At 68.0% G+C, this 21,400-nt stretch overlaps 10 protein-coding genes across 10 annotated transcripts in view; 7 read left to right on the top strand and 3 right to left on the bottom strand.

The window, feature by feature from the left end:
• Nucleotides 1–733, top strand: part of RHOBADRAFT_35922 (uncharacterized protein) — a 2,910-nt gene extending 2,177 nt beyond the window's left edge. Inside the window, exons 3-5 of the mRNA XM_018413316.1 lie at nt 82–266; nt 352–420; nt 493–733. Of these exons, the coding sequence (XP_018272192.1) occupies nt 82–266; nt 352–420; nt 493–522 (284 nt within the window). The 3' untranslated portion in view covers nt 523–733. The remainder of the gene's footprint in view (nt 1–81; nt 267–351; nt 421–492) is intronic.
• Nucleotides 734–930: 197 nt separating this feature from the next.
• On the top strand, nt 931–2,931 carry RHOBADRAFT_53124 (uncharacterized protein; the record flags this gene model as incomplete). Its single annotated transcript, XM_018416684.1, has 12 exons — nt 931–1,037; nt 1,116–1,180; nt 1,254–1,363; nt 1,429–1,470; nt 1,536–1,618; nt 1,675–1,774; nt 1,938–1,995; nt 2,062–2,078; nt 2,132–2,213; nt 2,277–2,361; nt 2,427–2,739; nt 2,808–2,931. The coding sequence occupies 11 exons, from the start codon at nt 931–933 to the stop codon at nt 2,539–2,541; spliced, it is 864 nt and encodes a 287-aa protein (XP_018272191.1). The 3' UTR covers nt 2,542–2,739; nt 2,808–2,931.
• Nucleotides 2,574–3,079, bottom strand: RHOBADRAFT_26379 (uncharacterized protein). Its single transcript, XM_018412744.1, has 3 exons — nt 3,022–3,079; nt 2,804–2,950; nt 2,574–2,737 (listed from the first exon to the last, which is right to left on the bottom strand). The coding sequence occupies exons 1-3, from the start codon at nt 3,070–3,072 to the stop codon at nt 2,624–2,626; spliced, it is 312 nt and encodes a 103-aa protein (XP_018272190.1). The 5' UTR covers nt 3,073–3,079; the 3' UTR covers nt 2,574–2,623.
• Nucleotides 3,080–5,946: 2,867 nt separating this feature from the next.
• On the top strand, nt 5,947–6,844 carry RHOBADRAFT_64900 (uncharacterized protein; the record flags this gene model as incomplete). Its single annotated transcript, XM_018418606.1, has 3 exons — nt 5,947–6,108; nt 6,369–6,488; nt 6,686–6,844. Coding segments are annotated over 3 exons (369 nt in total), but the record flags the coding sequence as incomplete, so codon positions are not given.
• A 377-nt stretch (nt 6,845–7,221) lies between these two features.
• RHOBADRAFT_66330 (uncharacterized protein) lies at nt 7,222–9,272 on the top strand. Its single transcript, XM_018418941.1, has 8 exons — nt 7,222–7,331; nt 7,402–7,508; nt 7,586–7,724; nt 7,833–7,951; nt 8,045–8,236; nt 8,412–8,566; nt 8,722–8,893; nt 8,995–9,272. The coding sequence occupies exons 1-8, from the start codon at nt 7,301–7,303 to the stop codon at nt 9,088–9,090; spliced, it is 1,011 nt and encodes a 336-aa protein (XP_018272188.1). The 5' UTR covers nt 7,222–7,300; the 3' UTR covers nt 9,091–9,272.
• Nucleotides 9,273–9,607: 335 nt separating this feature from the next.
• Nucleotides 9,608–10,714, bottom strand: RHOBADRAFT_43578 (uncharacterized protein; the record flags this gene model as incomplete). Its single annotated transcript, XM_018414244.1, has 9 exons — nt 9,608–9,617; nt 9,694–9,709; nt 9,796–9,879; nt 9,964–9,999; nt 10,077–10,158; nt 10,255–10,271; nt 10,365–10,520; nt 10,587–10,606; nt 10,689–10,714. 9 exons carry the CDS (start codon nt 10,712–10,714, stop codon nt 9,608–9,610), a joined length of 447 nt encoding a protein of 148 aa, XP_018272187.1.
• Nucleotides 10,715–11,135: 421 nt separating this feature from the next.
• Nucleotides 11,136–13,049, bottom strand: RHOBADRAFT_53120 (uncharacterized protein; the record flags this gene model as incomplete). The annotated part of the gene is made up of 6 exons (XM_018416683.1): nt 11,136–11,457; nt 11,547–11,645; nt 11,710–11,808; nt 11,913–12,651; nt 12,780–12,958; nt 13,029–13,049. The coding sequence occupies 6 exons, from the start codon at nt 13,047–13,049 to the stop codon at nt 11,203–11,205; spliced, it is 1,392 nt and encodes a 463-aa protein (XP_018272186.1). The 3' UTR covers nt 11,136–11,202.
• A 266-nt stretch (nt 13,050–13,315) lies between these two features.
• Nucleotides 13,316–14,241, top strand: RHOBADRAFT_53119 (uncharacterized protein; the record flags this gene model as incomplete). The annotated part of the gene is made up of 2 exons (XM_018416682.1): nt 13,316–13,327; nt 13,752–14,241. The coding sequence occupies 2 exons, from the start codon at nt 13,316–13,318 to the stop codon at nt 14,151–14,153; spliced, it is 414 nt and encodes a 137-aa protein (XP_018272185.1). The 3' UTR covers nt 14,154–14,241.
• A 433-nt stretch (nt 14,242–14,674) lies between these two features.
• Nucleotides 14,675–16,117, top strand: RHOBADRAFT_53118 (uncharacterized protein; the record flags this gene model as incomplete). Its single annotated transcript, XM_018416681.1, has 4 exons — nt 14,675–14,828; nt 14,894–15,235; nt 15,295–15,587; nt 15,663–16,117. The coding sequence occupies 4 exons, from the start codon at nt 14,675–14,677 to the stop codon at nt 16,041–16,043; spliced, it is 1,170 nt and encodes a 389-aa protein (XP_018272184.1). The 3' UTR covers nt 16,044–16,117.
• A 591-nt stretch (nt 16,118–16,708) lies between these two features.
• On the top strand, nt 16,709–18,355 carry RHOBADRAFT_53117 (uncharacterized protein; the record flags this gene model as incomplete). Its single annotated transcript, XM_018416680.1, has 6 exons — nt 16,709–16,723; nt 16,785–16,841; nt 16,907–17,189; nt 17,259–17,362; nt 17,425–17,760; nt 17,831–18,355. 6 exons carry the CDS (start codon nt 16,712–16,714, stop codon nt 18,353–18,355), a joined length of 1,317 nt encoding a protein of 438 aa, XP_018272183.1.
• Nucleotides 18,356–21,400: the final 3,045 nt, after the last annotated feature.

Here is a 21,400-nt window from a genome sequence, read left to right as displayed (position 1 = left end):
TCCTCCTCTCTCGCTCTCTCGTCCCTCGGCGTCCACTCCTTTCGCCGTGTCGACCCTCCCTGACTCTCTTGAACCCGACAGACCTGTTCTACGAGAAGCGCTACTCGCACACGGCCATGACCAACCCCGACTTTGTCGCGCTCGCCAAGGCCATGGGCGTCCACGCCATCCGGTGCGACAGCGTCGACGAGCTCCCGGCCAAGATGAAGGAGTTCATGGAGTACGACAACCAGAAGCCGGTCCTCTTCGAGGCGCGCGTCGTCAAGGTGCGCCCGGGCCTCCTCTCTCCCTTCCTCCCTGTTTTCGCGCCCCGCCTCGACTCGTTCCCTGACTTGTCCCTTGCACCTACAGTCGGAGCACGTCTTCCCGATGATCCCGGCCGGCAAGGCGCTGCACCAGCTCATGCTCCACCCCTCGCTCGTGCGTCCCCCCTCCCTCCTCCTCGACTTGTTCCGGCCGGCCTCGCTCACTCTGCCCTCTCGCGCCCTGCAGAAGCCCGTCGACGCCGACTTTGCCAAGTGAGCGACGTCGCCCTGGCCTGCCTTTCCTACCCGTCCGCCTCGAGGCTGTCCCCCCTCTGCATCACGACCCTCGCGCCCTCCCTCACTCGGTTCCCCTCTCGCTGTCACGTCCCCTTTTTTATCCCTGCTGTTTAGCCCTCGTGCGCCACCCACTGTGTACTCCCTCCCTTGTGCAACGTACTCGAAAACGGCCTTGCTCGAGCCGAATCTCGCCTCGCCTCGGCGCCCGGATGAGAAACGCCGGAGCCTGCTCGCTCCGCACTCCTCCACGCCCGTCGCCTCGCCTCTGCGCGGTCCACAACTCGTCGAGCGAGCAGCCAGTCGCCTGCACGCCCCGACCAGCCGCACCCTGTCCTCGCCCCTCGCCGCCCTCCCAAGTTCCTCGACCTCCCCCGCTCCACCTCTCGGCATGCCTGCACTCGCACACTCGCTGTTTGAGCGGCACGACGGCTATGCCTTTGCGTACAAGGTCCTCGGCCGCTCGCACAAGGCCACGCCGCTCGTCCTCGTCCACGGGTGCGCCCACACTTCCTGCTCCTCTCGCTCTCCCCCGTCCGGCGCGAGCTGAGCTGCATGCTCCTCCCCCACCGGCAGCCTGTCAGCAGTCGGCCTCGTCGACTGGTTCCCGCTCGCCGACGCGCTCGCGGCTCATCGACCAGGTGCGTCCGGTGTCCTCCTCCTCCTCCCCCACATCCCCGCGGCCTCTCGAGCTGACTCTCCTCGCCCGTACAGTCCTCGTGTTCGACAACCGCGGCATCGGTGGCTCGACCATTCCTGCAGACAAGGCGGGCGAGCCATACGACATGCACGCCATGGCCGGCGACGTCGTCGACCTCGTCAAGGTGCGCCGACTCTCTCCTTCTCTCGCCCCTACGAGGCGCAGTACTGACCTCACTGCCCTCTGCAGCACGTCGGCTTCAAGAAGATCGACCTGCTGGGCTTCTCGATGGTGCGTCCCGATGCTCCCTTTCTCTCTCGTCGCACGCGGTCCCGCTCACCCTCGGACGGCTGCAGGGCGGCATGATCGCGCAAACGGTCCTCGTCAAGGCCGACCTGCCGTTCAAGATCCGCCATGCCGTCCTCGTCGCGACTTCTGCGTGAGTCGAGCCCGTCACCGTATCCTCTGCGCCGTCGCTGACTCTCGAGCGAGCAGGAAACGCGCCCACTCGGACCTCCTCCAGGCGATTCCGCAGCCTCCCGCCGGCCCGCTCACGTTCGAGCAGAAGTGCGACCTATCTCGACCCTTCATCTACGCGCGTCTCCTTCTCTCTCGTGCGAGGAACCCGCCCTGACATCCCCCTGCGAGCAGATTGGATACGACCCAGCGTTCGTCCAAAACCCTCGAGTGCGCCCTCGCCTTCTTTCTCTCTCTCCTCTCTGCGCCTTCTGACTGGGTCTCCCGAGCAGAACAAGGAGCTCCTGGAGCGACGTGTGCGCGAGGCGGTCGAGGCAAAGCGGCCGGCTCGGACGATCCGTGCGTCCCCGTTCTCCTCCTCTTCCTGCCCTCCCTCGAGACTGACGACCTCCCTTGTCACCGCAGAGAACCAGATCGGCGTCGTGCGTCTCTCACCTCACTCCTTGCATCCACCGTGACTGACTGTGGCCCACAGATCGCAGGGTACGACGTCCGCTCCAAGCTGAGGTCCGTTCCCGAGTCGCTCCCGGTCCTCGTCCTGCACGGCAACCTCGACCGTGCGTCGCGCTCTCATCCCTCGTCTCTCTGCGCCGGTCGAACTGACACTGTCTCTCGTGCAGGCTCGGTCTACTACAGCGAGCACAAGTACATCCTCGAGGGCATCCCGCACGCCCAATTCCTCTCGTTCGACGGCGTCTCGCACGCGTGCGTCCAGCTCTCGCTCTCGCCGCGTCCTCCAGTTGCACTGACCTCGGCTCGACGGCCTGCAGGTGGTACGACTACTACGACCTCGACTTCTGGACTACGCTCCTCAACAGGTTCCTCGCCGACCAGGACTGCGCCTCGCTCGTCCCGCCCGCCCACGCCCACCACGCCAAGCTGTAGCTCCCTCGCCGCCTCTCTCTCTCTCCGGTCGTCGTGTCGATGTGGATCTCGTTGTTGTACAGGTGCTCGAGCTGCAACCAAGCTATGCGCCGCCGACCTCCTTGGGCGACTTTGCCCGGATCGCGAGCGCGTGGAGCCCGGCGTCAAAGAGAGGCTTGAGAGCGTCGTTGACGAGACGGTGGCGCTGGATGACACGCTGTGGAGGCAGACGAGAGTCAGGTTCGGGCACACGAGAGAGAGGTGAAGCGAGAGCCCGGCTCACCATGCCCTCGAAGCGCTCCGAGACGACGTTGACGGTAAAGTGGGTCTCGCCGTCGCCGCCGCCGATGGCCTTCATGGGCGCATGGTGGCGGTGCTTGCTCGAGTCGTTGGTGATGTCGAGCGAGGTCGGGTGGAGCGATTCCTCGAGCTGTGTGTGTGGGGGTCGAGGTGAGCCGAGGGGACGAGGCTGTGAGAGGGGACGGAGAGCGGGAGACGCACCCGTTGCCGGATCGCCTGCTCGACTGGGCCGAGCGCAGGTGCTGAGCTCATGAGGGCGCGGGTGATCGAGGCGGCGGAGCGAGTTGGACGGAGAGGGGGGAGCGAGTTGGCGAGGGAGCGCGGTGCGAGTCGGGCGAGCATGCGGTCGACGAGCAGAGCTGTGTGTGAGCGAGTCTGGCTGTCGTCGAGCTCGCCTGGTCGTGGTTGGCAGTCGGTGAGGGCGCACACAGCGGGGCGAGATGCTGGCGGCCAGCTCGTCGACCGCGTCCACCTCGCACCCTCGCCAGAGCTTGCTGCGAGACAGCGCATCGTCGAGCTCGACAGTTCTAACCGTCGATCCGCCACCCGGTCTCGCCCCCGCCGTCGTCGTCGCCGCGTCAGCCGTCCTTCCTCCCTTGCTCCTCGCCTCCCTCCCGTCGCGCTCTCCCAGCCCCTCGCCCGGGCGTGCAACTGCCGCCACGAGCCTGTCGTGCACGTCTCCGACCCGTTCCACCCACCCGCACCTCGCCCCGCGACCTCGTCGCCAACCACGCTCAACCTCCCCGCCATGGACTCGAACGCCTCGTCCGGCACTGGAGCTCCCAGCAGTGAGTCGACCCTCTTCTCGCTCTCGACGTCGTTCGTCCGTGACAAGGGCCAGTGTCCGGCCGCTCGCGGCGCACGCCCGTCCCCCCCTCGACGCCGAGACTGACCTTGCCCTTCTCCTTTCCCCTTCGTCGTCGACAGCTCGCCAAGGCCAGCGCGAGGGCTCGTACCACCCGATGGCGACCGACTCGGACTCGGACGGTGGCGTCTCGGACGGCGACCCGCCCGACTACTCGGGCGGCCCTCGCCCGGCCCTCATCGCGCCTCGCCCGTCGCTCGGGGCCGTCAGCGTCGGCGGCAGCGGCGGCAGCTCGGGCAAGAAGCGCAGCTTTGACGAGCTCGAGGACATCGTCTTCAGCAACCCCAAGAGCTTTGTCGCCCTCTGCAACGAGATCGCCGCGTGCGTCCTCGTCCCTACCGCCCCTGTCGAGCTTTCCCTCGCGACTGACTCGTCGTCCCTCTCTCTCGCAGGTCGCGCAACATGTCGATCCTCATTGGCGACGACCGCACCCACAAGGTCTCGTCGGCCTACATGCACGTCCTGTGCGCGTACCGCAAGGCCGGCTGCCCGTTCATCATCAAGCTCACCAAGGCCAAGGAGGGAGGGTGGCTCATCCGAGGCGGTGAGGGTGCATCTCTCTCTCGCGCCCGACAGCCCCACCCGTCTCTAGGTCACCCTGACTGACCCATCGTCGTCGCCCTCTGCCCGCAGTCGACACCAAGCAGCGCTCGACGTACCGTTGTCGCCACCCGGCCGGGTCCAAGCCCGACTTCAAGGTCGGCATCTCGACCGACGAGTGGATGCGCAGCGTCGACACTCGTTCGTCGTCGCACCCGAACGGCGGTCGCCCCAAGGCGGCCAAGCCTCGCCCCGTCGTGCCGCCTCTCGAGTCGCCCGTGCCCGTGCAGGAGGAGTCGAGCGCCGGCCGCGCTCCCCGCATGTCGTCCCGGACGGCGACGCGCAGCAGCCTCGCAGCGCCCGCTCCGGCGCCGAGCCCGTCGACGTCGGGACGGCTCGTCGGTGCGCCCGTGACGTACGCCGCCATCGAGCCCGAGCGCGCGCTCGCGCCCCCTTTCCAGCGCGCGATCGACCTCCAGGCGCAGATCGTGCCCGCCCTCTCGCCGCGCCAGGGGCACCACCCGCACAGCGCGCAGTCGGGCATGTACTCGAACGGCTACTCGCCGCGAGCGCACCCAGGCGGCCCCGGCGGCGACCCGTACCGCCTCATGCCGTCGCCGTCGCAGCCTGCGCCGCCGCACGCCCGCGTTCAGTCCCACCACCCTCAGCCGCCGCACCCGCACCACCACCCGCACTCGGCGTCGCACCACCACCAGGGCCCTCCCGCTCCCCGTCCTGCGCCCGTCGACCCGGTCGTGCTCGCCGAGTGGACGGCGGTCCTGACGCTCATCGGCGACGCCGACCTCGTGCCGTTGTCGCGCGTGCTCGCGTCGCCGTACGTGTCGTGCACGCCGGCGTCGTTCTTTGCCGAGTCGCGAGCGGCGCGGCTCAAGCTCGTCGACGCGCTCCCGAACGAGTCGACGGGCCTGTGGCCCAAGATCAAGCTCGGGCAGCGGCTCGCCGGCGACGAGGGCGACAAGGCGTGGGCTCGCATGCAGGGTGCGGGCTCGGCGCCCGTGTCGCGCGCCGCGTCGAGGTCGAGGTCGGTCGAGGCGTCGCGGTCGGTGAGCGTGTCGGCGAGCGATGCGTCGGCGGCGCAGGTCCAAGCGCGCGTCCTCTCGGCGGGCTCGGCGTCGTCGACGGCGGCCAAGCCCGAGCCCAGTGTCGGCGACGCCATGCTCCCGCCGCGGGCGCAGCCGAGCGGCATGTTTGCGGCGCCGGCGCGCTCGTCGCCGCCGAACGGCATGGACGTCGACCCGGTCAGCGCAACGTCGCCAGGTCTCGGCGCGCCCGTCTCGGCTGCCCAGGCGCTCTCGCCTGCTGCGGCGGGTCGGCCTGCGGGTCTCGTCGTCGCGGGCCCGCTGGCTCGGCAGCTGCAGGACGAGATGCAGCCGGCGCCGGCGCTCGCGTGAGTTGAGCTCTCGAGGGAGCAGTCGGAGGGGTGCTTCGCCTTGGGTCGCCTTGTCTATCTCTCTCTGTGTGTGTTTTGCATTGCACGCGTTCTCGAGTGAGTGCGGGCGAGCGAGATGAGAGCGAGACGACGTTGCCTGATTGGCTGCGACGAGGCAAGCTGGACTCTGAGCCGAGGGCTGCCCTCGTCGTCCCGCCTCGCCACCAACACACCATGTGAGCTCGTCTGGCCTACTCTGCGCATCGAGAGCCAGTGACTGACCCTCCCTGTCCCCGTCTCGCCCCCTCTCGTGCCCGTGCGCGCTCGCAGGTCTGCTCTCGGCATCTCGCTCGCCAACCACCTCAAGGCGTCGCGCGGCCTGTACAAGGCGCTCAAGCCCTTGGCCGACCGCTACGCCAACCTGGCCGGCTTCCGCGCGTACGGCCTCAAGTACGACGACGTCCTCATCGAGGAGTCGGCTTCGGTCCAGAAGGTGCGCCCGACCTCCCTCATCTCGCCCCCCTCCCACACTCCCCACAGCCCTCGAGGAGATCGAGCGGGCGTCCCTGCACGGGCATTCGGTCCACCTAGGACCCGTCGGCCGGCGGTGCAGCCTCCAGAGGCGTCGTCGCCGTGCGCCCCCCCTCGTCGTCGACGCGCTCCTCTCGCCGACATCGCCCCGAGCCCACGATCGCCTGCACCTTTGCCAAGGTCACGAGCGCTCACCCTGCCCTCTCTGTACCCACCTCGCAGGCTATCGGCCGCCTGTCGGAGCGTGAGGCGTACGACCGCGCGTTCCGCCTGCGCACGGCGAGCATGTGCGCCATCGCGCACGAGGAGCTCCCCAAGGACAAGTGGATCAAGCCCAACGAGGTGCGTCTCTACTGCCTACTCGTCTGCGCCCTCTTTTGCGCGTCGACTGACATTGCCTCGCATCCCCCGCCCTCCCCTCCCTCGCCGTCCGCCCTCACACCTCGCCTCGACTTTGACCCGCTCGCCCTCGCCCGCTCGCCATCACCTCTCGCCCGCCTCGCCTGCGTCGACCTGTTTGGCGGATTTCGGCCCTGCAGGACACGCGCTACCTCAAGCCGTTCATCAAGGAGGTCGAGGCCGAGGAGGCGGACCGCTCCGCGTTCGACCACGCGACGCGCGCGTAAAGCGGGTCGGGGTTGTCTGTCGTGCGGTAGAGTGGTGTCTCGCTGGGAATGGGATCCCTTCATGCAGTGCTTGTCGGAGCGGCTCAGCGAGAGAGAGAGAGCGCGCGATCTCGGGGAGCAGGGCCGAGAGCGGCTCGTCTGTTGCCTCGCTCTTTGCTCTCGAGTTGGCTGAGTTCTATGAACTGATGCTCTACTGTACGAGAGGCGGTGAAAGGTGAGACGAAGCGAGGTGGAGCAGACCGAGGAGGATCTTCGGTCACTCCGCGCCAGTGACGACGACGACGACCAAGGCGGGACGCTCTCTCTCTCTCGCTCTCCTCCCAGTCGACCCACACGCTCAGCCCAGGAGCAATGCTCGCAACTCGCCTTCTCGCCGCCACTGCGCGCCCAGTGGCCCGCCCTCAAGCTCTCGCCGCCGTCGCTCGCCTCGCTGCGGCCCCGCCCCCACTGCGCTCGTTCTCGTCGACCGCACACCGACTCGCCGTCAACCCCAACAGCCAGCAGCCTGCGTCCGACTCGCTCAAGTCGATGGGCCAGAATGCAAAGGAGGAGGTCCAGGGTCCGTCACCCTCTCTCTCCCCCTCTCCTCTCTCTCTCCTCCCCTGCTCACGCCTCGCCTCCCCCTACAGGCATCGCCCGCACCGTCGCAGAAGCAGTCGCAGGCGAGGCAAACGACGTCACGAGCCACACCGCTCCCCGCAAGGACTTGGGCGCGAGCGAGGTCGGCCAGGAATGGGTCCGTCCTCCCTCTCTCTCTCCCTCCCTCTCCACCTCGTGCGCCCGACTGACCATCCCCCCCGCCACTACCCGCAGAACACGATCAAGGGCACCCTAAGCAAGGTCCCGCGCGACACGCTCGCCTGGGGCGCAGCCGGCCTCTTGCCTTACGCCGGCACCTCGCTCAGCATCGTCTACTTTGCTCGCCAGGCCTGGCTCGCAGAAGAACTCGGCGGTGCGTCGGCGCCTTCGCTCTTCTTGTCGTCCGACCTGCTCGACCGCCCGTCCCGCTCGCCGCATGTCTCGCAGGCGCAGTCGCTCACGCCCACTTTGTCGCCCGCAGTCGACGCAGGCTACGACGCCGCAGCGGCCAACGCCCTCCTCGAACACGCCGAGCTCCTCCAGATCCAGTACGGCGCCATCATCCTGTCGTTCATGGGCGCCGTCCACTGGGGCTTCGAGGTGCGTCCCGAGCGCTCCTTCCTCCTCGCGCCCTCTTCTCGCTCGACTTGCCCGACCCTGACTTTGCCCAACCCTGTCTCCCCTCGCTCGCAGTGGGCCAAGTACGGCGGCACCAAGGGCAACCGCCGCTACCTCCTCGGCGTCGTGCCCGTCCTCGCGGGCTGGGGCTCGCTCCTCATCCCGGGCCAGATGGCCCTCGTCACCCAGTGGGGCGCCTTCTTCGCCCAGTGGTACATGGACCAAAAGGCGACCACCAAGGGCTGGGTCCCCAAGTGGTACGCGACTGTGCGTCCATCTTTCCCTCTCTCTCTCTCTCCTTCCCCTTTCCCGCTCGGACCCTCCCCCGCCGCCTCGACGAGGTCGCCTCGCCGACTCGCCGTTCGACCGCCCCTGTCGTCGTCTCGTCTGTGCAACTCTCTCTTGCGTCCGGGTTTGACTGACCCTCTTGACGCGCCCGCAGTACCGCTTCTGGTTGACGTCGATCGTCGGCGGCTCGATCCTCCTGTCGCTTGCCGCGACGGGCTACTACGGCTCGTCGACCGAGTTTGCCAAGCGTGAGAGCCAGCTCAAGAAGCTCCGCCAGGGCAAGCCCCCTGCGAGCACCAACCCGGTCGGGTGCGTCCCAAGCTCCCTCCTCTCTCGTCCTTCCTCTCCTACTTCAACTCGGCAATGTCTCTTGTCTTTCGTGCCTCGACTCTTGCCGTTCGCCGACGAACCCGCACTGACTCGCTCTCGTTCCCCTCGCGCCTTTCCTCGTCGCCGTCGCACAGCTACTCGGCCCAGCTCGGCGACATGAAGGCCGAAAAGGCGTCGGACGCCTACGTCAAGTTCACCAACGTCGAGAAGGAGCGCCAGAAGAAGGAGGAGGCCGAGAAGCAGGCCAAGGAGGACGAGAAGAAGGCCAAGGAGGAGGAGGAGCAGAAGAAGAAGGACGAGGAGGAGGTGCGTCGGGCCCCCCCTTTCTCTCGCTCTCGTTCTCGGCGAGCCGTGGCACCTCGTCTCTGGCCCATATCACTGACACGCGCTTTACTGTCCACCTGCAGGCCAAGAAGCAGGCCGAGCACGACTCGCAGGTCGCCGCCGCCGTCTCGTCGGGCAAGGACAAGCTCAAGGAGCAGCTCGCCAAGATCACCGAGTAGAGCGCTCGACGTCCCCTTTATTTCCTCTCTCACCCCCTCTCTCTCCAACCCGAGTCACCCCCGAATACCGACCGCATCGACGACACGAGAGGGCGCACGCCCCTCTCAGGTCGCGTTCCCCCCTCTGTAGATTCACCCGCGAGCGTCTCTCTCGAGCAATGTCCATAGCCTCTCTCCGTCCTGCGCACAGGGTCGAGAGAACGAGAGTGACGCGCGAGCTCTCACAGTCACAGAAGAGGCGGGCTCTCTCCGAGGCCAAGTCGAGCGAGGCGCGCTTGAACTTGCACAGGCGAGAGGGCTCGAGCGCACCGTCCACCGTCTCTCGAAGCGGCGAAGCGGCTCTTAGCAGGGCTTACCTCGGACCCGTCTCTCAACCTGGCCTCGCTCTCTCTCGACGCCGGGACGGAGCGAAAAGGACGCGTTTCTTTCGAGTCGCTCTCAGAGACGCGCAGGTGATCGTGCTGGGGCAAAAGAGCTTTTGGGACTGCAAGCGCTACACGAAGACAGCGTGATGCGTTTACTCGTAGCTGTAGGTCGAGGACGAGCGGGCGAGTCAGTACAGGGAGGCGAGAGGAAGAAGGGGAAAGGGAGACAGGGACGCACACCCAGGCCTCCGAAGCTGCAGTCGGCGAGTACGAGAAGGACCGCAACAAGAGTCAGTACGTGCGCCGTGACGACGACAGACGGCGGAAGAGGACGACGCACCGAGCTTGTGCTGGGTGAGGCCCTCCGGGAACCAGAGAGCGATCTCCTTCTGCGCCGACTCGACGGCGTCCGAGCCGTGGCAGACTGCGACGGTGGACGAGCGAGTGCGTCAGTACGGTCGTGCTTGTCGCAGTGACCGAGAGAGAGGAAGGGCGAGAGGGGACGGACCGTTGCGGCCGACGTCGATGGCAAAGTCACCACGGACTGCGAGAAGGCGACCGAGGTTAGGTCAGTCGACGGGGCTCTCGTGCGGGAGGGGGGGCGAGAGAACGAGGACGCACTGGTGCCCGGGGCCGACGCGAGCGGGTTGGTGGCGCCGAGGATGGTGCGGCCGGTCTTGACGGCGTCCTTGCCCTCCCAGACCTGCACGCGGGAAGAGGGTGGTGAGCGGTCCGGCTAGGACGAGGCCCCTCCCGCTCGACTCGAGAGAAGGGGAACGTCGGACGCCGGTGGACGCACCATGGCGACAACGGGGCCTGTGCGGGGGGAGGAAAGAGGGTGTCAGTGCGCGTTCGAGGCCGGTGTCGCGGCCAGACCCGAGGGCCCGCCGAGGCGAGACGACGACGGACCCGAGGCCATGTACTTGATGAGGCCCTTGAAGAAGCCCTTGGACGAGAGGTCCTCGTAGTGCTTCTCGAGGTGCTCGACCGAGGGCTGGACGAGCTTGAGGGCGACGAGCTTGTAGCCGCGCTTCTCGAAGCGGCCGATGATCTCGCCAACGAGGCCTGTGTGGGTGTGGGCAGGTCAGTGAGGTGCTCGGCCGGGGCGAGGTCCGAGGGAAGGGAGCGGACCGCGCTGGACACCGTCCGGCCTGCGAGGGAGGGAGGGGAGGAGGACGAGGTCAGCGAGGCGTCCCTTGGGAGCGACAGGGAGAAGGGGACCAGGGTGCTCACTTGATCATGATGTAGGTCTGCTCCATGGTAGACTGCACAGTGCAAGGGACAGACGACGAGAGCAAGGAGCGTCAGTCGGCGGAACGTGTTGCGACAACGAGGGACCGCGCAAAGCTCTGCGCTCGCACGCGCGACATGCACAGCTGCTCTGTGAGCCTCGTACCGCCTCTCACTGCCCGACACGCGAGCCAGAGGCTGCTCATCGCCTCGCCGCCGTCGCCTCGTCGGAGCTCGTCCGCCTCGCCCCCTCGCTCTCCTCGCAGGCTCCACCGCGTGCGCTCGCCGTGGGGTCCAGGTGCGAGGTGGAATTGAGGGAGTAGACGCACAAGGTTTGGGTGCGAGTAGAGGGTTGAGGTCGACTGGGCGAGAGAAAACCGGCGTGGACGGCCGCTCCCTCCGCCTCGTCCTCCTCTCCAACGTCTCACCATTTCTCTCGACGACGAGCTCGAGGCGGGCTGAGCACTGCCTTTGCACACTAACGGTTGGACTACACAACGGACAGGGTCGCCCTCGCTCAGAGCTTCTTCGTCTCGTGCTGCGCCTGCTGCGCCCCCTTCTCGATACCGCGCTCCGCCTTGAGCAGGCCCTCCTTGAGCCCGTCCTTGGCGTCCTCGGCCTTGGCCGACGACCAGTTCCACCAGCTCTTGCCCTCGGCCTCGACCTTGCGCGCCGCCTCGTCCGCCGTCTGCTCGGCGTTGGCCGCCGCCGTCGACAGCGACGCCGCAGCGTTGTCCGCCTTGGCCGACGTCCACGACGACCACGACGAGGCCTGCACACAGTCGCACACGAGAGGGTCAGGGAACTGCTCGGTCGATGCGACACGAGAGGGAGAGAGAGAGAGAGAGAGAGAGGACGCACCTTGTCACTCGCCGCCCGCTGCGCGCGGTCGAGCTCTGCCGCCGTCTTGTCCTTGGCCTCCTCGGCCTTGCTCGAGCCCCAGTTGACCCAGCTGCGAGTCTGCGGGTGCGCGACGACAGTCAGGCCCGCGTCGCTAAAGACGAGGGAGAGAGAGGGAACGCACCTCCGACTTGACGTCGTCGGCAGCGTTCGACACGGCCGACTTGGCGCGGTTGTACTCGCCCTTGATCGAGTCGGCGGCGTTGTCGAGGCTCGACTTGGTCTGCGACAGGTGGGACGGGCGAGAGAGAGAGGGTGGGAGAGAGAGAGAGAGTCAGGGTTCCGGAACTTGGGAAGGTCGAAGAACAGGTCGGGCACGAGACGCACCTCGTGCTCGAGGTCGCGCAGCTTGCGCTCCATGGTGCTGCGGCGGAGCGACAGGCCCGGTCCGACCCAGTCGAGGTACGGGTTGCCGCCGACCGACGTGTTGATGCCGTTGCTGTTGAACGTCTTCTCGAGCTGCTGGAAGCCAAACTCGCGGTCGGGGCCCTTGAGGCTCTCGCCGTAGCGCTTGAGCTCGTCGAGCGTCGGCTTCCACGCCTGGCGCTCGCTCGGGCCCGAGCGCAGCGCGTCGCTCCACCGGTGCACCTCGTCGGTGAAGCCGTGGCCGGCCGACGACGACGACGGCGTGGCGCGGTCGGCCGCGTTGCGCACACGGTCGGTGAGCGACGGCGTCGTGGCGCGGTCGGCGGCGTTGCGGGCGCGGTCGGCCGTCGACTTGGCGTCGCCGGCGAGCTTGTCGCCCCAGTGCTTGACCTCGTCGACGGCGTCCCGGCCGGCGTTGGCGATCGAGTGCGCGCCGTCCTTGAGCGTGTCCTTGGCCTGCTCGGCGCCGTACCGAGCGTTGTCGGCGAGACGGGTCGCCTCGCGCGATGCCGGGTCGGCGACGTTCGGGCCCAGAGGCTCCGAGGTCGAGCGCGCGCCGCCCGAGCGCAGGTCGTGGATCTCGCGCTCGGCGCCGCGCTTGAGCTTGGACAGGTCGTTGGCCGCCTCGTGCTTCGGGTCGTCGAGCGTCATGTAGTAGGCGGCGGCGCCGCCGACGAGGGCGAGGCCACCGACGATGAAGCTGCGAGGGCGAGGGCAAGGGGGGCAATCTCGAGTCAGTAGCTGCTTGCTGCATGCTACGGCACCCTGCCGCTCACTGCGACTGTGCGGCAGGAATCGAGGGAGGGGCGAGGTCGAGGGGTGACGTACCCGACGTTGGACTTCTTGGGAGGCTGCGGAGGGGGCACGCCGCCGGCCTGCGGGATGGGCCCGCTCGTGCCGCCGTAGCCGGCCGCGGTCTGCCTGCCGAGAGGCACGTTGGTCGTCTTGTCGGTCGCGACGGGGCGGCCCGTGGGCGGGACCGAGAGGAAGCGACGGGACGAGGGAATCTGCAGTGACGGCGAGCTCAGGCCGGGTGCGGCAGAGGGCAGAAGGGGGGCAGGAGAATGTGAGGCTCACGATGCGAGTAGAGCGCTGCATGCTTGTGTGCTGTAGAAGTACTGGTGGAGGGGAGAGAGGGGAGCGAGGGCGGTCGACGAGCCGGGCCCTACCAGGTGACGCGCCTCCCAAGCGACGGGGGCGATCCTCCTCGAAAGCTCCGCGGAGATTGACTCCACGACTGCGATCGTAACCGGACTGCGGATTCGGGCGCACTCGGCGCTCGCCTTCGCCTCTCCCTTTGTCTCCCTCGGTCAGCTCTCTGCCGACGTGCTCGCCCGCCCTCCAGGCGAACGCCCGCTGCTCGCATGCGTGCTGGAGTGCTCGCGCCTCTTCCCTGCTCGCCGAGGCCAAGCTACGCACGCTCTCGTCGAGCTCCTCGTCCTCCCCCCGCTCCGCTTCCTCTCGCGCCGCACCCGCTCTCCACCGACACTCGAGCGTGTCGTACCGCCGCACAGCGCTCTAGCTGGTCAGCAGCTGTACCGGCACCGCACGGCGTCTCGCCCCGCCTCCCCCCTCCTCCTCCACCGCCTCGACCCGGGCTTCCTCCTCGGCTCGCAGACGCGACCTGACGTCCAGACGGGCCAAGGGCGCGCTCCTTGCGGCATGGGGGCATCGCGCCGGATTTGTCGAGGCCCAAGCGCGTCAAGCTCGAGCATCAGGTCCGCTCTCCTCTCCCTCCTCTCCTCTCCTCTCCTCTCCTCGTCCTCAAGCGCACTTACTCACGCTGAACTCTTTGCGCAGTCGGACCCGCCCACCTTCCACCTCGACAAACCGCGCAAGCTGCCTCGCCCGTCGGGCAGCATCGCCAACCCGCACGCCTCGCGCCACCATCTACACGGCTTCGTCGCCTCGTCACGCCCTACACCCCTTCCATATCCGTTCCTCAGCAATCTCTCGGCCTTCCTCTACGGCCTCGCCCCGTCGCTCGTCGCCCTCGCTCCCCTCCTCGTCTCGGCCAGCGTCAGGTCGGTCGTCGACCTCGTCGCCCTCGTCCAGCTTGAGCCGGGCACGTTCGACCTCTTTGCCGCCGAGGCTGCCCGTCAGACGCCCGTGCGCGTGAACGGCTCGTCGCCGATCGAGCTCCTCGACGTGCTCAAGCAGGGACTCGACGAGGGCAAGTGGCGTGCGAGATGGACGTTCTGAGGGGCAGCAAGCGGTTCTCTCGATGCAGCGTTTGTCTGAAGGGTTGATTGGTGCAAGGCGTGGACCCTGTATAGGTCCGGCGCTTGCAGAGATGTGCGCGAGCGAGAGAAAGGAGCGAGAGAGCTGTTTTGGGAAGGCCGCCGCTTCGAGGCTCGAGCGTGGGCAGGTCTCGCCGAGTCGCTCGACGAGCGCTTCACGCGTCGAGAGTGGAGAACCGGTAGCGCAGTGGAAAGCTGCCTGCACACACCTCGACGGACCTCTCGCTCGCGCCTCGTCTTTTGTGCGGGGGAGGGCGCGCGCGCCGAGTCGCCCAGCTCCCTCGCTCTCCCACTTCCTCTCTCGCCTCGCCGTGCCCTCCTGCTCGCACCTCGCACCTCGCACACCCTGCCTTGACCCGGCGGACTCGTCCAGCAGCGCCGCACAGCGAGCCCCCGGCTTCACGCAGTCGCGTCCCTCCTCCACCATTCACCGCCCCTCCCGATTCGCCCTCTCGCCAACCTCGGCCTCGCCGCACCTGCGCCATGAGCACCGCCGCCTCATCAGGGCAGTACCCCGTCAAACGCTTCCCGCTCGACCAGCCCCTCGAGTGGAGCGCGCGCACCACCTCGTCGCTCATGCAGGACCTCGTCCGCCGCCGCGAGGTCATCTTCGACAAGCAGCGCGAGGCCGACGACGGTGCGCTGCACTCTCTCTCCTCCTGGTCTTCTCCAAGTGCCCATATCGACGCACGCATCTCGCAGGCACGTTGCAGGACCGCTCGGACAAGCTCGCCATCACCAACCTGTCGAAAGGCCACCGCGCCGACCGGGCCGCCCTCGCCTCCTACAAGCGCTTCTGCACGCTCGCCGACATCCCGCCATACCCCTTGACCTACGCCGTCATTGCCCTCGCCCTGTTCGCGCGCTGCTCGGCCGAGGACGTGTTCGACCGCTCGCTCCGCAGCGTCCTCCTTCGGCTCAAGGACGAGACGGGCCATTTTTGGGCGGCGCACTCGGTCTACAAAGAGCTGTGCGAGGAGGACTCGCAAGGCGATGCTCTCGACGAGTTCGCGAGGGGCCAGGCGGGCAAGAAGAAGGCGACGAGTGCGTCCCGCTGTTTCTCTCCAGCGAGTCGGTCCTTCCACTGACTCGCGCCTCGATAGACGTCGCTCGCAGCGTTGCCGGACCCTCAAGTGCACCAAGGAGACCCCGACCGAGCTACGTCGGCCAGGACCACCTCGGCCCGTCGTCGTCCAGCGTCGGTTTGCGCAAGCGCAAGCTCGTCGAGATCGTCAGCTCGAGCGAGGACGACTACATGGACGAGGACGACGAGACGGACGAGCGCGTCGGTGAGTGGCCGCAGCAGCTGCCGAGTACGCGCTCGGTGAGGGAGGACGGCCGAGCCTCAGCGTCGAGCGAGGCGCACCAGCACGTCGACCTCGGGTACCACCGTCAAGTGCGCCCTCTTTCCTCTCTCTTCATCGTCTCGGAAAGACAGGAGCCTGACAACCTTCGAGCGTCCATCCTGCAGCCTCCGCCACGGCGTACCTCGCCTCGTCCTCCCCCTCCCGTCTCGCCGGCTCCCGACGCCCTTCACTTTGCCGCGTCGACCTCGCCTGCCGCCCTGTCGTCGACCCTCAATGACTCGAACCAGGACGTGGTCGACTTTCTGCGCCGCCTCGGTCCTTCTCTCGTTCCCCTCGCGCCCTACCTCGCCGTGGCCGGCCTCAACTCGGTCGAGGACCTCGTCGCCCTCATGAATTTCGAGCCTACGACGCTCGCTCTCCTCTTCTCCGAGCTTCGTCACGTCGTGCACCCGGTCAGCAAGTCGCGCCCGTCGGTAATTCAGCTCAAGCTGCTGCACAAGCGGCTCGAGGAGGAGAGGGCCGGGCTGCAGGTCGTGCGCCGCTGAAGGAGGGCGCCTCAGGGGGTCGAGCAGGAGGGGAGGGTCTGTAGATGCCGCGCTTGCACGTTCTCTCTGCGCTTCATCGCCTGTTTCCGAGAGGTGAGCCGGCTCGAAACGTCTTGCGCGAGCGGGTCGCCCACAGTCCGCGCCGCAACACCTCCTCACTGCCTCACTTTCCGAGGTCAGAGCGCACAGTACAGGTTCATCGACCAGCTCGGACGCGTCGCCGGGTCTCTGCGAGAGTACAGCGAGCGCGAGATGTGGGCTGTTGGTCCCGCTCGCACCGCTCGAGCTTCGTCTCCCCGCACAGCTCGCTCTCAGCTCTCGCCACACCCCGCTCGCTCGTCTACCAGCTCAACTAGCACCGCAGCTCGTTACCCAACCGCGCAGCACCCCTCGCGAGCGCCGGCCCCCGCTGTCGGGCGGCGTCACTGGTCGTCCTCCTCAGCGTCCGTCCCTCTTCCTCTCACCCTCGTCCTACCGCACCAGCACTCACACGCGACATGTGCTCCCCTTCCAGCAGCTCTCAGCACCGAGCCACGCTCCCCTCGCCACCGCCTGCGCCAGCTTCGGACCAACACCTCGTCATCAGCTCGCGCGACGCCGACGGCCCGTGAACTCGACCCGGAGCAGCAGGAGGCGGGCACGGAGGGGACTGAGTCACGAGTGCGATCATGGGCTACGAGGTGAGCACCCTCCTCCCCCCTTGGCGCGAGTCCGACACGAGCTGACCTCCCGCCCATGCAGCAACGGTACCCGACTTTCAGCGTCGCAACCACACGCGTGCCTGGCGGGCCACTGGAGGTGCGTCCCTCTCGTATATACTCCTCAATCGACATGCGCTCATCGTTGCCCTCGCCCCGCGACAGCGCCGCGCCGTCCTGTTCCTGCCCAACACCACCTTCCCCTCGGCCGACAACTTTATCGAGCGCTGCCGCGCCGCGTCCGAGCAGGTCTACGGCGTTCCGACGCACCAGCACCACGACGCACCCGGCGAGCTCTCGGCGTGGTGCGCGCTGCGCAACGAGGGCTGCAAGTACCGCGTCGTCGCCCTCGCGTTGACCGAGCGGTGGCTCTTGACCGAGCGCCTGTGCACGTGGACACACAGCCACCCGGCCAACAAGGCCGAGGCAGTGCCGGGCACCATCTACGGTGCGCCCCCTTCTCTCCCTGCCCCGCATCAACTGGTGAATCTCGCTCACTGGCTCGAGCTGTTCGCAGGCAAGCGCGCTCACGGGTCGATTGACGGCCTCAACTCGTCTTCTGGCGTGCCCAACGTGGCAGGGTCGATCCGCAGCCAGCTCAAGGCCGCGTCGCCTTCGGTCGTACGTCCATAGTCACGTCGAATCGAGTCGGCGAGGCGGCACTGACACTTTCCGCCGCACAGGGTCCTCATCCTCTCCCGAGCAGCACGACCACCTTCGACAGCCTCCATGCCGCCTATCACGCCTTCCATGATGCCCTCGCTCCTGCCTACACGCGCTCGGTCCACTTCGACCGCAAAGAAGACGAGTCGACCTTCCGGCTCTCGTGCGGCGAGTCGAGCGGGCCCAGCCTCGGCAACGGCAACGGCGTCGACTGCACCTTCTTCATCGACCTCGTCATCGACGAGCAGAGCCGCCGGTGGTACGCCGGCCCGTCGTCAGTGTGGCAGCACGCGCACGGACCGGCCGAGAGGGCGCCCGCTCAGGAGGAAGCTTCGCCCGCGCTCTCGACGCTCCAGGTGCGCCCACCTTCGTTCTCTGCCTCCCTCCTCGGCGGCCAGCACGCTCATACCTCTCTTGAGCGCGCAGGACGTGTCACCGCCCCCGAAAAGGCCCAGGCTCGCCGTCACCACCCCGGCGAGGCCAGCCTCGAGCACGCCCGACACGCTCATGCCGACTGCGTCGCCGACACCGGCCCCGAGCCAGACGGCGGCTTCCACCGTGCCCGACGAGCCTCCCGCAGCGGCGCCGTCGAGCGCGTTGAGCGAGTCGGCGACAGCGCCGTCGGGATCGCCCGTTCCGCCTCCTGCTCGTTCGCCCGCCGCCGAGCCTCGCCCCGACGTGTCGGCCTTCCTCGCAGCTCTCAATCCGTCGCTCGTGTCGTTGGCGCCGGCCCTCGTCGCCGCGGGCTACGACTCGGTCGAGGCGCTCGCGTCGCTCGCGCTCGCCCAACCGGCCATCCTCGACCTGGCGCTCACCGAGGTCGCGCTGCGAGCCGCTCTCGGCCGGTCGGTGCGCCTCGACGCCGAGCGCCACGCGTCGCTCGACGAGGTCAAGCGGCTTGCGGTCGCGCTCAGGGCGGCGTTTGCGCTCGAGGAGGGTGGTCGCGCTTGACGGGATCGTCTCTCTCTCCCTCTCTCCCTTTCCCTCTCGCTTGTGTACAGCTGTTCCCTTGTCACCTCTTTGCAATGCCCGAGCGTGTTTCGTCGTCCCTGTCGCGCGAGCCGAGAGACCTGCGTGCGAGAGGCCGGTGCGGTGAGAGATGCGGCGGCTGCACGCCTCGGGAGCAAGCGGTCGTGTGCTCTGCGGATCTTCTGTCACCGTGGCTGCACCTGCGCCGGCGCAGAAGCTCAGCGGTTCCCATCCGACAAGCCAAACGCGGCCACGACGACGAACTTGTCCCGATCGCTCTGGACCCTCGCCTCTCATCTCTATCGGCTTTTTGCGCTCGACTACCACCACCTGGTCCTGCTGGCGCCCGCGGCATGCACTCAGCAGGCTCTGCCTGGCAGGTGCACGGCGGCGCGCAACCCTACGCTGCGCCGTCGGCGACCGCGTCCGCACCTTCGCTCGACCCGACCCCGCACATCGCACCGGCGCACCACCACGAGGGCGTCGTCTGGGTCGACGCGCAGCCTCCTCAGCAGGTCCATCGGGCCGACGTCCGCCCTTACTACCCGCTCGACGCGCCCTACCGCCGCCACCACGACCCTCGACTCGCTCGCGACCCCGCTGCCGCCGCCGCCGCCGCAATTCAGGCACCTGTCGACCCAAACTCGGCATGGTCGTACCGGCACGACCAGCAGCACCAGTACCACCGCTACCCGCAGCAGCACCACGTCCCCTCGACCTACACGCCCCTCCCGCCGCCGTCGGCCGACCAGTTGCCGCCGGGCCTCAAGCGTCGTCGCGTCTCGCACGACCTGTGCCTCGAGGCGGGACTTGCTCAGCAGCAGCAGCAGCAGATGCACGGCGAGACGTCGGCGTGGCAGGAGTCGTACGACCCGTACGAGGTCGACGGCGACTTGGGCGTGCTCGGCGGCCGCCGCCGCCTGAGCGAAGCGGCGCCGTCGACGACCCGCGACAGCCCGAAGTACGTCGAGGCCGAGGGCCCGAGTCGCAGGGCCGTGTGGGGCGTCGACGCCGCCGCTACGGCGGCCGACCTTGGCCTCTCGCCGCATCACGCCCCGTCCGCGTCGCCCTCGTTCTCGCTCCTTCCTGCGCCCTCGGCCCCAGCATACGACGGCGCAACGAGCTTCGACCCGACGTCGATCCTGCCCGGTCGGGCTCCCGCCATGTCGACGGCGTCAGGCCTGAGCGCGCCGTCGAAGCCGGCTCGTGCACGGCTGCCTCGCGACGACGTCGGGCAAGCCGGTCTCGCCGACAAGAGCTGCAAGCAGTGTCGGTGCGCACCTTTTCCTCTCTCTCTCTCCCCTCTCGATGTGCCCAGCCCAATACAGCGCCTGTACTGACCGACGCTCCTCTCCAGGATCCGCAAGGTCCGCTGTACGAGAACTTGGCCGACTTGCGCTCGTTGCACGTCCAAAGACTTGCCCTGCCACTACGGCAACCTCGTTCCGAGTGCGTCCTCAGTCTCTCCTCTCGTCCGCCTTGCGTCACGTGCTCATACCCAGAATTGCGCGCAGTCGACCTCGTCAAGACGATGCAGCCCGAGGCTCGCGTCGCCGAGCTGGAAAGCCGCATCAGTGCGCGCTGCTTCCTCTTCTCGACGTCCAGTCGCCGTACACTACTGACTCTTGCGACCCGCAGAGGCGCTCGAGCTCGAGCTCGCCATGTCGATCGCGCCGGCCGCCTCGACCGTCCACCGTCTTCCCGGTCCACCCTCCTGTTCCCGATCCCCTGCACCTCCTCCCTCGGCACATGACCTCCCCGACCAGATTCTGTACGCCATGACGTCGTCTCTCGGCGACACCCTGTCGAGCGAGCGCCTCGAGGCGCACTCGGCGGCCATCCTTCGCTCCGCCTGCGGTCGCGCCGACGAGCTCGCCGCAGCGGCCGTGCCGCTCGGCAAGCATGGACATGCCGCACCGGCCGCTTCTTCATCGGCCTACACGCGCTTCGCCCAGCAGGCCGTCGCCGACGCCCAGCTCGTGAGCGACGACCTCGACTCGCTCTCGCCGGCCGAGCGCCTGCAGCACCCGTCGTGGGCCCGCCTCGTCACCTGGGCGCTCCTTGACGCGTGCTGGGAGACGTGCAGCAGCAACACACCCGTGTTTCGGCCGTTCCACCCCCTCGAGGCCAAGAGCCGGCTCTACGTCGACGTCGAGCGGCTCAGCGCGTCCGAGCGCTGCGTCGTGGTCGCCATGTGCGCGCTCGGCGTCAGGAGCACGGCCGAGATCGACGTGCTTGGCATGGCCGGGCTGAGCGCGCCGTCAGGCGAGTCGTCGAGCGGCTCGGCTGGGTACGGCGAGGGAGAGCCCAGAGCGGCGCGGCGCAGCCTCGCCGTACAGCGCGAGCTTGTCGCTCGCGGTCTTCGGACGCTCATGTTGGACCTGTACGACCGTCTCGAGGTGGCGCACGGCGAGGGCGACGAGGAGGCGCTCAAGGCGACGGCGGTTTGCGGCGCCATGATGATGTGTGCGTCCCTGCGCTCCCCTCTCGTCCTCCTTCTCCCACTCAGGACCTGACTCGGAACCCCTTCCTCGCAACAGGGAACGAGCTTTTGCCCCGTCGGTCGCGCTCGCTCGTGCGCATCGCGCTCGGCCACTACCGCGACTTGTTCGACGCGACCTCGACCCTCGCCACGCCCGACGCCATCACTGCCGCCCGCGCCCACCTCCTCGGCATGTACGCCCTGCCTCTGCTCCACCAGGACGCGACGACCTCGGCCTACCTCCGCATGGCGCCGCTCGTCACCGACGCCGACCTCGAGCAGTACTTTGCGCCGTTTGCCATCCCGACGCTCGCCCGGGCCGACAGCGGCGAGTGGGACCTGCGCGACGAGATGCTCCCCTGGCTCGACGTCGACCGACTCGGCGGCGACAGCCACCAGCAGCTCCTCATGAGCGGGCTCGTCGTGTACAAGTGGCTCGCAGCGTGCCTGCGTTGGTGCGCCCAGATGAGCTGCTGTGCGTCCTCCTCTCGCCTTTTCTTCTTCATCCACTGCGGGACCCTGTCTGACTCGCCAGTACCCCGTAC

Source organism: Rhodotorula graminis, assembly GCF_001329695.1.
Source record: "Rhodotorula graminis WP1 unplaced genomic scaffold RHOBAscaffold_5, whole genome shotgun sequence".
Lineage (NCBI taxonomy): Eukaryota > Fungi > Basidiomycota > Microbotryomycetes > Sporidiobolales > Sporidiobolaceae > Rhodotorula > Rhodotorula graminis.
Note: the sequence above shows the minus strand (reverse complement) of the source record. Positions and strands in the feature narration are given on the sequence as shown.